The sequence below is a fragment of the Nannobrachium achirus genome (assembly GCF_963921795.1).
Source record: "Nannobrachium achirus genome assembly, chromosome: 10".
NCBI classification, from domain to species: domain Eukaryota; kingdom Metazoa; phylum Chordata; class Actinopteri; order Myctophiformes; family Myctophidae; genus Nannobrachium; species Nannobrachium achirus.
Genome location: NC_137819.1, coordinates 31005056 through 31019316, shown reverse-complemented (window position 1 = coordinate 31019316; position 14261 = coordinate 31005056). Strand labels below are relative to the sequence as shown.

At 41.7% G+C, this 14261-nt stretch overlaps 1 protein-coding gene across 1 annotated transcript; it reads right to left on the bottom strand.

The window, feature by feature from the left end:
• Positions 1–9507: 9507 nt before the first annotated feature.
• On the bottom strand, positions 9508–12967 carry LOC308292473 (P2X purinoceptor 7-like). The gene is made up of 5 exons (XM_080734811.1): positions 12836–12967; positions 12111–12182; positions 11183–11354; positions 10243–10648; positions 9508–10123 (listed from the first exon to the last, which is right to left on the bottom strand). Exons 2-5 carry the CDS (start codon positions 12176–12178, stop codon positions 10017–10019), a joined length of 753 nt encoding a protein of 250 aa, XP_080590937.1. The 5' UTR covers positions 12179–12182; positions 12836–12967; the 3' UTR covers positions 9508–10016.
• Between the last annotated feature and the right edge of the window lie 1294 nt (positions 12968–14261).

Sequence of the window (14261 nt, the reverse complement as noted above, 5' to 3'; positions counted from 1 at the left end):
AACCTGTAAGGCAGAGAGTGGGATTGATTGATCAATCAATCGAGATCGACCGATTGATGTTTTTATTGACAAAAAAGCATAGGCTTTAGGCTATTCGACCATACATTAGTAAATATCTGTCAAAAGGATTGAACACAAAAACGCTTGAGAGCGTATTCACATGCTGGTCCTTTGAGTGCAAATGTGTGTGTAAACTGAGTGCCATGTTCAGTTCAGTTCAGTTCTGGTTTATTGTCACAACATATCCATAACTAGAAGCAGTGCTCTTCCGAGCACAGGTCTCCACCAGGCCAGGCGTCCTGGTGGTGCTACTGTATAATAGGGCAATGTAAAAAGGGTGGCATTATGGCATATGTTCTTCACCTTAGACCTTTCATGGCAATCGGACACTGCATGCATGATTTGAGGCATTGTGTTCCAAAAATGTGTTTTGCTAAAGTCTACCTGCTGGTGGCGCTATAACAGGCCAATGTGAAAAGGGTAGCATTTGTTCCTTGACATAGTGGGAATATGTGTGGCAAATTTCACGGTAATCGCAAGCTGCATTGATGATTTGAGGCATTTTGTTCAAAAACTGAGCAATCCTGCAAACTTTGGAAGCTAATATTAGCCAATCAGGATGGAATATGAATTATCAGACGGATCAGACTTGATCACATGACTATAGAGATACTGTGTACTGATTTGTGTTATTTTTGGAGAAAATATGAAGGAGTAATATCCAAAAATGTGTTTTACATAAGTCGGCCCAAAGGTGGCGCTATAAAAGGCTGATGTGAAAAATGCAGTGAAAAGGTTTTTCCTTGGCCTCTAGGGAGTGCGTGTACAAAGTTTGACACTGATCGGTGGAGTTATAGGTAAAACCACAAATCGTCCTGTTATAGCGCCACCATGAGGCTGATTTAAAAAAAATTAAGTGGCATTCTCTCCCTCTGCCTAGTGGGAATGTGTGTGTGCGATTTCATGATAATTGCACTTTGCATTTGTGATTTGAGGCATTTCAAAACGGCTCAATCCTACAAACTTTGGAAGCCAATCTTAGCCAATCAGGATGGAATATGCAAAATCGGGCAGATCCATGTCGATCATATGACTGTCGAGATACTGCCTACCGATTTGTAGGATTTTTGGACAAAATCTGTAAGAGTAGTGTACAGGAATGTGTTTTGTGAACATCGGCCTCATGGTGGCGCTAGAACAAGCCCATTTGAAAAATGTGGGTCAGAGGTTCTGAATTGGCATCCAGGGAGTGTGTGTGCTCATTTTGACAGCGACCGGGCCAACGGCGACTGAGATTAGGTGGTAACAATCTGCGAGGACACACACACGGACGCACGGACACACGGACGCACGCACGGACGGAGGGGAAAACATACTCTCCCCCATGCCTTCGGCTGGTGGAGACAACAAGTACAGATACAGTGAAATGCTGGTGCCAGGAGCACTCTCAGCCTTATTACACAAAGACATGGTCACAGTGACCGACAAGAGTGTGGACCCACATACCATGCAGGCCACACAAGACAAGTCCCAACAATACAACATACAATACCATACAGTGTAACAGTTTACAGTTTAAAAGTGCGTACATTGCCTATGTTTACCTTTGTTTCAACCCTTCATTGAGCAACCTGACTGCCTGGGCAAAATAATTATTACTGAAACGAGTGGTATGCGATTTGATGCTCCGATAACGTTTTTTGGAGTTTTTTCTTACAGATTGTATGGAGCTGTGGCAGTTCAATGCCAGTTCACAATCCTCTGTAAGTAAGTGTTTACCGTCCTGGGCAGTCAGGTTACCAAACCACACTGTGATACAACCTGTCAGAACACTTTCTACGGTACAACGATAGAAATTCACAAGAGCCTTGGTGCTCAATCCAAATCTCTTGAGGCGCCTCAGAAAGTACAGTCATTGCTGTGCTTTCTTGAGGATACACTTGGTGTTTAGAGACCATGTCAATGTGTTCGTGATGTGTACACCCAGGAATTTGAAACTGTCCACTATATCTACAGAATACAGATGAACCGTTGATGGATAAGGAACTGTGATTAGCTAAAGTCAACAATGATTTCTTTAGTTTTACTGACGTTTAGAGAGAGGTCCTGGTTAATATTTTAGATGAATAGCTATTTCCTATGCGCACAGATTGTGGCCTGCCGGTCAGAAAATCAAACAGCCAGTTACAGATACCACTTTCAACACCATGTGTTTGGGGGGGTAACAGAGGCATACAATGTCAACATGCTAGACAAGAAAAATAGCAAAGAACAACACATGAACATGTTACAGTTCAGGAAAAGGTGAAGTGTTATGTGACACCTGCACAGCAGTGATAGGAGAACTTGTGAGCAGAGTTGACGGAGCCAATTAGGAATCATGGGAGAAGAGATGGGGACCAAGAACTGACTCCTGGGGACTCCGGTTGAGAGCATAAAGGCCTGAACACACCAAGCTGTCTTGTCCTGACTATTAAACATTCCTGACCCAACTTATTCAAACCCCTCCAGGGGTTTCCAGATGGTCCCCAGCTAAATGACTGGCAACTCAGAGTATTAAAAAAAGATATACTTTTCAGTTTGTTGCGACGCAGTTACTATCAAAACCTCCACTAGGCCTGATTCACACTGCCAGCCAAATCCAGCCTGAATCAGATCTGTGTCACATCAAGATTGGAATCAGATTTGCTTAAATTAGTCTAAATGCAGACAGGTCACATGCAGGTCACATGAAATCTGATTTCTAGAAACCACATTCAGAGGTGCTTTCAAATCGGATTCAAATCTGATTTCAATAGATGTGTCTCAGTCTGAATGCACTAACCTGATCTAACGAGCCAAGTCACATATGAAACTGTCCAAAACGTCACTTGCAGTATGACCTGAGCTCCACTGATGTCATTACAGAGTGCGGGAATTGCATTTTGAGGGTGTTATGAAAAGAAAACAATACTTCAGCATAAGTTTTACACTACACTTTTACAGCATTCAGTGGACAGAGGGAGAAATTCAACATCTCCAAGCACTTTGGGGGGATATGTCTCAGTACATGAGAAATGTACAGGAACAATTAAGGCAATATATGAAGACATATCTCACGGCATGGCAGAAAATGGGTTCAGATGGTCCTATCTGCAATGTCAGAGAAAAATTAAAGTTTTGAAAAAAAAAGAAAAAAAAAAAGAAGACATGACGCCAACGTTGTTAGACTCGTTACCACGGTAACCAAAGCAGATATGTTGACGCAGGGCGGCTTTGGGTTGATGTTGTTAAAATCAGTCTGAACACACAGATCAGATCTGTGTCACTTGCAAATGCAGTGTGAAGAGTCAGGCCAAAATCTCGGATTTGAGAAATAAATCAGATTTAGGCTAGATTTGACTGCAGTCTAAATCCAGCCTTAGTGGTACAGTACTCTCTCAGGGTTATGGGGGTCCATGGCCATAATGCTTTGTAAACTGGGGGTCCTTGAAAGTTGAAATTAATGAATGGGTTTGAGAATCACTGAATTAATGTAGCTGGGGCTGTGGCTTGTTGAACACACTTCTGCAGTGGGAAGAATTTAGTTATTTATACAAGTGAGTTTTATTCATCTGCATCACTGACACTGAATCTGGCATGGTTTTGCCAGAAGTGAGTGCATTCCATAAAATAATTGCTATTATGTATAAGTGCAGGTTTTTTGGTTAACATGTGAGCTCTCTCTCTCTCCCTCTCACACAAAACTCGCAATAGAAGCTGTCAATCATTAAAACTGAAAAGCTGAGAGAAGGAGCTTCTGATACCATATCAAAGTACAATAGATGATGAAGGCCTCAGCAGGGAGGAGAGGGAGGATGGTGGAGGGGTTTGAGAGGGGAGGAGAGAAGGTGTACTGTAGAAGCTGGCTTTGTTGAAATTCAGTCTTCTCTCTGCCTCTAAACTTTAGAGAGAGAAAGAGGACAGAATTTTAGTGCAGTAATTTAGCGCAATAACCGTTTTCAAGTAAGAAAAATCATTGTCGCATTTTTCATTGATCATATTGCACATAAATGTATAAACAGGAACTGTACAGTAGACTGTACATCAAACATATAATTTTCCAAATGTCTGTCTGTCTGTCTGTCTGTCTGTCTGAGTGAGTGTCTGTCACAGCGTTTCTCCTCAGTGGCAGGGACAAATGATCTGAAATCGTCTGTTGTCTGGCCCTGTTACAGATTTTGTCCAAAAATCATGCAGATCGGTACACAGTATCTCTGTAGCCATTAAACGAAACAGGTATTTCTTACATTGATGCTCCTACATATTATCATGCAAGCGCCAGTTAAAGTTACTTTCCATCCCTCATATACTGTGTGCACAGTGCACATCCCATAACCCACACACTGCACATCATTTCAGAGCTCATATCTTTGAACGGGTAAGGTCTAGTTATATAATGTAGGATCCTTAAAGATAAATGATGGAATGTAGAGTACTACATATACAGTAGGCAAACCTCAAATTGGGAGACCGTTCTGCCGGGAGCAACAGACCCATTCATCCATGGGTCATTACGAACAAAGACAAAATTCATTTTAATTACATTGTGACATGAACATTTGTTAATTTTCTAATTTCCATTAAGCCTAAATTAAACTGATGACTTTGATACACCTGCAGAAAGGACACCGTGGTCTGTCACTCTCAGATGGAGAGAAAAACTATTCTCTTGCTGAGAAGGAACACACACATGCACTGCGGTGTGCGCACGCGCACGCACGCACGCGCGCCCGCGCACACACACACACACACACACACACACACACACACACACACTTGGAAGAGAGTAACTCTAATTAGCTAGACATGTCTTCATGTTTAACAGCTCACAGAGAATCTGTCTGACATATTGATCACAAAGACGGGAGCACCAACACATATCCCCCCCCAACATTCACAAGGGAAATCAATGCCACGTTAAATCAATCCCGAGAATCCCAATTATGGTCGAGATGAAAAACTCCAAAATCAAATGATTTTATTAGGGCCATAATGGCCATTGATTAGGATCACAATGAATGATAGGTATTTGGTAGCAAGCCCAGGGAGCTCGATGGTGATTAAACTCACGAGGTGACCCAGATAAGTCACTATCACTCTGTGTGGGAGAGAGGGATGTGGAGGGAGGGAAGGGAGGGTTTGGGGGGGGGGACGTTAGTGTTGAGGCCAGGTGCTATTTGCCACCCACTCTTGCCTCTCACTGATGCCTTACAGCATGAACAGCGAGGGATTCCTTTTATTACCAAATATGCTTTTTTTATGCAAACCACCAGTTAAATACACAGAGTGATTCAATTATTATTTCTTTTAATCTAAAAATTGATCCCACGATTTTTGTAACCCATTTTTCACCCGGTGTCAATTATCTAATGTAATCCTGGGCGCTACACTCCCTCTGCCAACCTCGGGAGACAACAGACTGACCTCATGCTTCCTTCTATGAATGAGGAGTCCAAGTTGTTTCTTTTCACCTGACAGGGGGAGTTTCCCAAGTTGGACGTAGCGCGTGGAAGGAACACGTCATTCCAACCATTTCTGGCAAGGGGGAGGCAGTATAGAAACCAGGATTACTGCATGTTTTTTGTGAGGGTACAGACCCTAGGAGACATGGGGAGAACATGCAAACTCCATACAGAAAGGCCCTTTTGCCAACCCCACCTAGGGTATGGGCACTGATGACGGGGAGGAGAGAACACGCCCACAGCGTCCCCGGCGGGAATCAAACCCAGGACCTTCTAGCTGTGAGGCAACAGCACTACTGACTACTAGTACGACTGCGCCACCATGCCCCTAGAGTGATTCAATTTAATCCCAAATGTACTCACATATTTGTGCATTCCCTCACTAAACGACTGCCTTGAAATTAAAAAGAATGCACTCAGTTATATCTTTTTTTATCGCTTTTGTCAAATGCTGATTCCAACTGGCAAATACAATCCAGCTCATGACCTTCACCGTCACTGTTAATCTATTTCTATGGTTTTCTGAAAAATTATAATACAAAACCAAAAACATATCCAGTGCTGAACTCCAACTATGGTGAGCTCAGCTGTGTGTCTGCCCTTGCGTGAAGCTTTGCCACCCAAGTTGGATTGAGTGCCGGCTGGCACGCAGAGGCTAGTTTGTCTGCTTTAGCGGATTGGCACGAGCACACACGTACCGCGGCCAACGCATGGGCTTGGTCGACAGATTGCTTTCCAGCTCTGTTATCATAGACAGTTGGTGGGTTTCTGTTTATTTGTATTTTTTGTGGAAGCAAGACACTTGACGTTATAATTAGAGAGACGGTCTGAGTGGGCGAGAGAAGGCGGGCCTTTATTGTGTGCTATCTGCTATGGTGGCTAGAAGATGAGACATACTCTATGTAGTTCATTACATAAAGAGGTGCCTTTGATTCGGAGCTCCCTCTTTTCTTCTGCCACCAATCTCGTCTCCTTTAGAGCACTCTTCCAGATGTCACACCATTGAAACGTAGCTTGTCTATTATTTCAATTGGCTGTCTTCAAACACCTTTTCCTTGCCTTTTCACAAACCCTGCTTTATTCGCTTCTTTTCAAGCTTTCTCTGTAGTTCTGAACTTTGTGGAGGGATAATCAGGAGATAATGGCAATGTGACAAGCAGACAAAGGTGGCTGAAAAATATGGGGTGTTTCATGGCTGTAAGGCTGCGACTGGTCTAGCACAAGAATACAGTAAATGAAAACCAAACATTCCCATCAGTCACCATTATACAATACATCTCTTTTCTGTCCAAAACATTTTAAAAAGTGAAAATAGCCAATCTAGTATACGCTCCTGTGTGTTGCTATGCAACGCTTTGATGAAGTATATGGCTTAAGTGGTTAACGAGAGATGGCCACACATGGACACAAATATTACATAAAGCTCTGGGAGCTCAACTGCATCTTGTGCGAATGTCAGCAAAGAAAAAGTAATTTAGGGTCTTAAAAGCTTTGGAAGCTGGAAAAAGGCAACTTTTACAAAGAAGCTACAGGTGAGTCTAGTTTATCTGCATGGTCAGCGGAGGGGGCTTTGGTTGCTGAGGACGAGGATTCCAGGGCCAGGTGTATTGTGTGTCCAAGCAGGGCCGTATCCACCTGTTTCCGGCTTCCGAAAGACTTTACTGTAGGGACACTTCCGGTTAACAGCAGACATACAAGCTCACGTCGTGTCTCAGATGCAACCGTTGTGAGCTTGTAGATCACACTCGGCTGCGACGCCTCACGCCGGAAATGCCGCTCGCCTTTGCGAGTGGATAGACAGACATTTTTGGGGGCACGGGCTGATGCAGAACATAAGGGGAAAAAAGGGGGCTATAGCCGACACCAAGTCAGGATCACTCTCCTCCACTACCTACAGCATCAGTGTCCGGATATCTGCACTGCAGAGTTGTAACCTGTAACCTGCAGGTCACAGACAAGGTCACAACACATTTCTGATGTGATCCTCCCAAGTGACATCAAGTGCCATTCGTGTGTTGCTGCTGGTCTATGAGCGACCAAGTCTCGACCCCAGCAGTACTGATTCTACGGTAGCCACGAACAGATGCCTGTTAAAGTTACAATATCTCCCATCTCAGATTTCCACACTTTCCTCATCCCGTACAAAACATTCCAGACGTGTGCCCTCTGGACCTTCAGATCAGAATAAACTGTATTGCCACATCACTGGTTTACAGGAGTAAAGAAGTGGACTGTGAACTGTTTTTACGAAAGATCCAACATTTTTGTTGTTTTCCAGCAAACTGGTCTGTCACTCTCAGAGGGAGACAAAGGCTTTGCAGATGGGGAACACACACACACACACACATTAAATGGGGATGGGATAAAAAGTAATTGCTAGACATATCTTCATGTGTTACAGCTCACAGAGAATCTGCCTGACATATTGATCATAAAGATGGGAGCTAAAAAAGATTATGAAAAGGAAGAATACAAAAATGTATATCCACAAGATCTTTTAAAAATGTTGAATGAAAGCATGCCTTTCCACACTATATATTTAAATATCTGAAATTATTATAATTAAAATGTAATCATTCATGGACCATGAATGTTTACATGTTTCAAAACTGTACAGTGGTAGAGTAACAAAATTATACAAAAAACTAAAAAAAAAAAAAAAGACAAAATGAAAACATGCTCCGTTAAAAATAATGACGTTTTTATTCCTATATTTTGTCAGCCAATAGCATCATGAGGTTTGTGTCAAGTGGCATCTCATTGCATGCTGTACTGTATAAGGTGTTAACAAACTTGCCACTATGTTAACCAATATCACCCCACGTAACACTTGCGAATCTAGCTTTTCTCATACACATGAATGGCATTAAACAAGGGCACGTTAATACATGATAAATAAGTTAGGATTACTCTCACTAGTGATGAGCCAAACTACTGCATGCTGAAATAACTAAATCAGGGATGTGTAAATCTATAACTCAAAATGACATATTTATTGATTGAATTTTCATTAAGCTAGCAAAAGTACAAAGACTACAGATCAGTTTCATTACTCAAACAGGCCTACTTATTGGTCTCTAGTTCCATTTGTATTTAGTCACCTTTATGTGTGCAATATGGATCTGCTAAGCACCTTATGTCTGATTGTAATTTAGTCTTTCTTTATCTTTATGGATATCAACCGGTTTTCTTTATCTTTATGGATATCAACCGGTTAAGTATGCCTACGCTTTTAAAGGTATATTCAGTGTTTGTATTTCATTCAAATAAAAATATAATTGGTACATTTTCCATTCATTCTCCTCACTAGAATGTGTGCTCACCATATAAGGACTTCCACCATGGCCCGTGTTACGAGCATAACTAGATTTGGTTTTCAGAGGTGGCCAGCCAGTCCTCGACCAATCAGGGTAGAGTATGGCCGTAGTTATGTTATGTTTAGTTATGATGGTCAAAATAAAAGTTTTGAGAACCACAGTCGCTCTGAATTAAGAACGTCTGCTAAATGCCTAGATTGTAAACTACTGAACTCTGAAAATGCCACAGTCTCGTAGTAAATCAGCATCATACATATCCTGAAGCTGGAGACGTAGGCCTACCGATATTCAGTGATTGGGTCTAATGATCAAAACGAGAACATTATAATGGTGTAAAAAATCGATAAAAAACTAAACATTTCCACGCTGTAAGTCCAGTAAGGGACAAATGACCCCCGGCCACTTTCATTATCACTGAATACACCTTTAAGTGTTGTTGCAGTACTTTGTGTTTGTTCTTTGAATACTGTGTAAAAAAGCACATTTTTGTATTATAGATCCTTGTTTTGAGAGTATGTATCTATAATATATTTGAATTATACTGCAGAGGAAAATATACTTTTACACATATCAATTATGTTTATATAATATATTATATTTAGATGGATTTATTTTGTACAAAGTTCAAACGACATTAGACAGGCTATAATCTAAATATTTAGAAGTGATTTTCTACTTGATCACATTATTAGTATTTCATTTCCTGCATGGACATAATAAATGAAGCCCCTATTTTGATACTGAGCAAAAGACTGTCAGTACAGAATGGTTCATTTGTCATAATGTTCTGATTCTGATCTCAGGTTATGTTACTCCTTACCCAATGCTTTGTGAATGTGTCACTCACATGGACACAACAGTATTTTCCCAGTCACAAATAACTGACAGACACAAATTGAGAAACACAACCACCATTTGAAAAACATGCATTATATTTTTTTTGTAGTAAAAACAACTAATAAGTAATAGATCAACAACTAATGACTAACAAACTGAATATGAGGTTCCAAGTGGGACCCCAGCAAAATTAGTAAAAAACAGTTTAACCTATATAAATTGGAAAATAGCTGATCTACAAGTTCACAGTGTAACACATAGCAATCTAGCTTGTGGATCTGCCATTTTCAAAAGATCTTAAAACACAGCATTTCTTAACATATGTCTCGATGCCCTGATGATACACCATGTGTGCATGAGGGAATGGTAGAGGGTCAGCCTAGTGGTCAGGAACATAAGCAGGGTACTGTCCCCAGGGGTCAGGGAAATGGTCCCTCACTGCCCACACACAGCAGCTCGGAACGGCAACGTGGTTTCTCCGATTATCTAAAGAGGAAAGCACAAATAACTCAAGGCTGCAAATCATTTTAAAATGTATGATTTAGTGCAACCATTTTCACACAAACCTAAATTGTATGATTTAGTGCAACCATTTTCACACAAACCTAAAGGGCCTGATTGCCAAAGGATGTAGTTTCTGTAGGCAGCATCGCGGAACTCCCGGTTGTCTTCCCCAAGCTCTCTAGTTTGCTTGGTCCCCAGCAAGCCATCCCTGTACAGCCTAAGGCGCCTATGGAGCCGTAGGAGGCCTGCATCCAGGCAGTACAAAGTGAATCGTGGCAGCCGACTAGTGCATGGTTCCTGGCCGCAGCATATCCTCTCCTGGTCTGTGGGCAGGTCCTTACAATTCCCACATGTACACCATGTCACTGCAGGCAGTCCAGCAGATGGTAGGGGATCATGGCGGTGTTGGGACATATACTGGGCATCATAGAAAGCCCCTGGGTCCTTGTCAAAATACTTCAGTGTCAGGTCCAGCAACTGCTCCTGGGACATCGATTCAAGTATCTTCTAGAAAAGCAGATGGCATAGGAAAGTCTTTCAATACAAATGATCACATTGCTTTCAAAGCACAATCAGAACCTCTTGCATCCTTGTACATGTCTTGGTTAGGGACTGTTACACTGTTACTTATGATTAATTGTCACAAATAATTGCCATTAACAGTTTGTTTTTTTCGCATTCAAAATTGTGACAGAAATGTGAATTACATTTCTGTTTTGCTTTTAGTCTTTGAAAACAAAACAAAAAATACGACAACTGAAAGGACTGACATATTTAATAACTTACTTTCAATCTTTAAACAAAAACATTCATAATTGAAATTGCCGATCTACAAGCTCACAATGGATCTTAGTTGATACTACACATTGTTAGCTTGTAGATCTGCCATTTCCAATATTGAAAACGTGAAAAGAATTTCAACGTGGAGACAAAATAATACCAATTACCTCAAATTGGGTGATTATGTAATAACTGTGACAGGCCTAGTCTTAGTCAAATGTGACTGTATTCATTACTACTGAAACATGAAGATGTGCAAACCTTGTTCTTGATCTTCACCTGCTCCAGCAGAGCCAAGCATCGCTCATCCTCTACATCTCCGCCCTGTGGAAACGCCTGGTGGAGCGAGGTTGCTTCATTTCTCTGCCCCGTCTCCGCCTCTTCCTCCTTTGTCTTCCGCTTCCTCCTCCTCCTCCTCCGTCTCGTCTTCTTGCTAGGGATAGGACGATAATGTTTTTTTTGTGGGGGGAAAATGCTCACAGTAGTCATATCAGAGATATTAATCTATCGCTAAATTGTCCTTCGTCATACACAGGACCGGAGTTGACTCTATACTTTAACTGTTTTTGAGCGGTGCCTCAGTCAGCACTCCAATGATTGACAGAGACTGTTTTCCATATCCTTGAACACTGCTCAAAGGCACCGCTCACTTCACATTGGGTGTGATTTTTTTCCCCTTCTACACAAAATCTCTTTGCTAAAGATCTACAAGCTCAGAGCTACAAGCACAGAGGTGTTATTTATTTGGCCAATGATTCCTCCAGAACATGGATGCTGGCATGAAATGTTCATATTTAGGCCTGGGGCCAATTCTTCTTCACAAATTGGTACCACCCAAGGTGACCGTACATTTTTTACATTTTTGACTTCCTACATGTCTCTAGTTTACATTTTGGTATGGTAACCCTTTCTGAGACCCAGCTTAATTGATGTTATCAGCCGCTAGAGTCGGTCTCCCATCGACTTTCTATACAGGAGGAAAATACGCAGAAAACATTTTTTTCTGGGTATTTAAGTAGGATGTGAGGGGTCTAACTAGGGGTTTGTCATGATGCTGAATCCATTGCAAGCATTTGTTTTGCACAAAAATCATTCCAGAAAACGATGGTTTAGTGATGAAAAGTGATGAGTCATCACTTTTCATCCGTTTCATCAGAATTGGCCCCAGGCCTAATTGTCCCATCCCTACCTCAGCCTCTGATCAGAGGAGCTCGGCAGGACCTCTTGCTTTTTGTCCTCTTCCTGCATTTGCTCCATCAGGCTACAGAAATAAGGCAGAATTCTTGTGTTTACACTTCGCAGTCACACTATGTCATGGTTAGGCTGGGGAAGTTGCCATCATTTAAACTTACAGTACACCAGTGGCTCTCAAACATTTTCATGACAAGAACACCCAGATGATTAGGCAAGTTCAACATTGTTTTCTCACTCAACACAACAGTAAACCAAACCAGCAGCAAAGTGTATACAGGGTATCTGCACATTTCTAAAGTTACAATTCATGAGTAAAAATGTAATGCCTTAACTACAATTCCAAATGCTTAGGGGGGTTGGGTCCCCTCTGGCTGCCCCAGTTGAAATGTTTTGGGGAGTCACTGCACTGAAAAGTTTGGGATGTAATGCAATGTATGTAGAGACTAGTATTGAGACAAATACTTGTTTACATAGCAGAGGTTTCACAAGAAACCCAGAGAGAATGCAGAGAATGCTTAGATGACAAGCTAAACATTACCTAAAGCTAACTTAGGCACATATTAGGATGTAGCCTACATATAAATGCTATAAGCTCAGACAGTACCATGCAAGTCAATGCATGAGCTAATGCTAACTAGCTAATGCATGTAGCAAAACGAAAGATCAATCACGATTCGACAACATATGAGTGAAATCAACGATAAGTGATAAACCACCAACCTGGCAAAAGTTAAGCTGAAGACCCCAGCGTGATTCAAGATGCAGCCCAAGACAAATAAAGAGTAAGACACGTTATCTCTAATCGGAGTTCCCTGAAGTTTTCGCCAGCTCACACTCAGTTTCCTAACTTTCCTCCCGGTGGGGTTTTTGTGAGTTATTTGAAGCGGTCCGCCCACACGAGAGGGAAGGCGTATCTTCATAAAATAATTGAGCATCTTTGGCTCTATTCGAGTATAGACAGGTCGACCGCGACATCTAGTGGCTGAATGCCGAGTAAAGCAACTGAATTTAGAGAAAAAGAAACCACACTGCCAGTACGGCCCACTCGGTTTTGGTGCCCACATAGCCCCATATAGAACCTCACCCGTCGCTGCATACTGTTGTGCTCGTCTCGGAGCACAACAGTATGCAGCGACGGGTGAGGTTCTATATGGGGCTAGTGCCCACATTGATTTACCTAGTGCCCAAACTGCCCACTCTTCCAAGGTGCCCTGTCGTTGAATGTTTCTGGGGTGCCCTTCCTTAATTACCACCTTTAAACATGTTTTCAGAAAATCAGTCCATTAATTGACTATAATACCCTATAGGCCTAAACAACCAAAATATGCAAAACATAACCAGCTGCTTCTTCAGGAAATAATTACAAGTAGGCCCAAGTTATGCATGACGGGGATAAGTAACAATGAGTTCTCCATAATAAAAGTTGGAACAGAACAATAGTGTTGTTTATAATGGAAACTATGCCTTACCTGAGTGATGTTATTCACACACAGTAGCCTGCCTAGGGCTGCGGGCAGTGCTTTTCATGACAAGGTGCGTGACCATTCTAATTACTGATTTTGGGCGTGTAGTGTAACCCAACAGTCTACAAGCGCTCTTTATATTTTGTCCAATTTGAATACAAAGTATGCTACCAGATGCAATTTAACACAGCCATAGCCTTGGACCAAGAAGACTATTCTTGGACCAAGAAGACTATCTTGGTCTCTTGATCCAAGGCTAACAAAGCCAAAAACGTATGATCAATAATTATAACTGTGTATGCGCAACACCTAGTGGTAAGCAGGAGAATTACAGCCAACCATTTTCTGGTAGCCTACTACTAGTCATCACCCAGAATGAGAAACTTGGAAGAAACAGGTCAACTTCAGGTCTTCCTCACATTCATGCCAAGTATTATCTACGTAAAGTACAGTAGTATATCCCAAAATGCTAATAAAAAAACCCACACAGTGACTGGCAGTTTTAAAATGTTTATTAAAAAATAAAATAGAAAAAAATATACCGGTACATAAAAATGTTCAAAACAAAAGCTGGGCAGTGGAATCCCTCTGGCCACCGCTAGCTAAGCAGCCATTTTGAGGGCTACTGCCCAGATGAATTGGCCAGGACACAGAGGGGGCTGCCACCTTTCACTAAATGGCAG

Coding starts and splice junctions, on each gene's coding strand:
- LOC308292473 (XM_080734811.1), bottom strand. CDS start 12,178: ATGGAGCAAATGCAGGAAGAGGACAAAAAGCAAGAGGTCCTGCCGAGC. Junction 11,355..12,110: donor TCCTCTGATCAGAGGCTGAG/GTAGGGATGGGA, acceptor TCCTATCCCTAG/CAAGAAGACGAGACGGAGGA. Junction 10,649..11,182: donor AGGTGAAGATCAAGAACAAG/GTTTGCACATCT, acceptor CTGCTTTTCTAG/AAGATACTTGAATCGATGTC.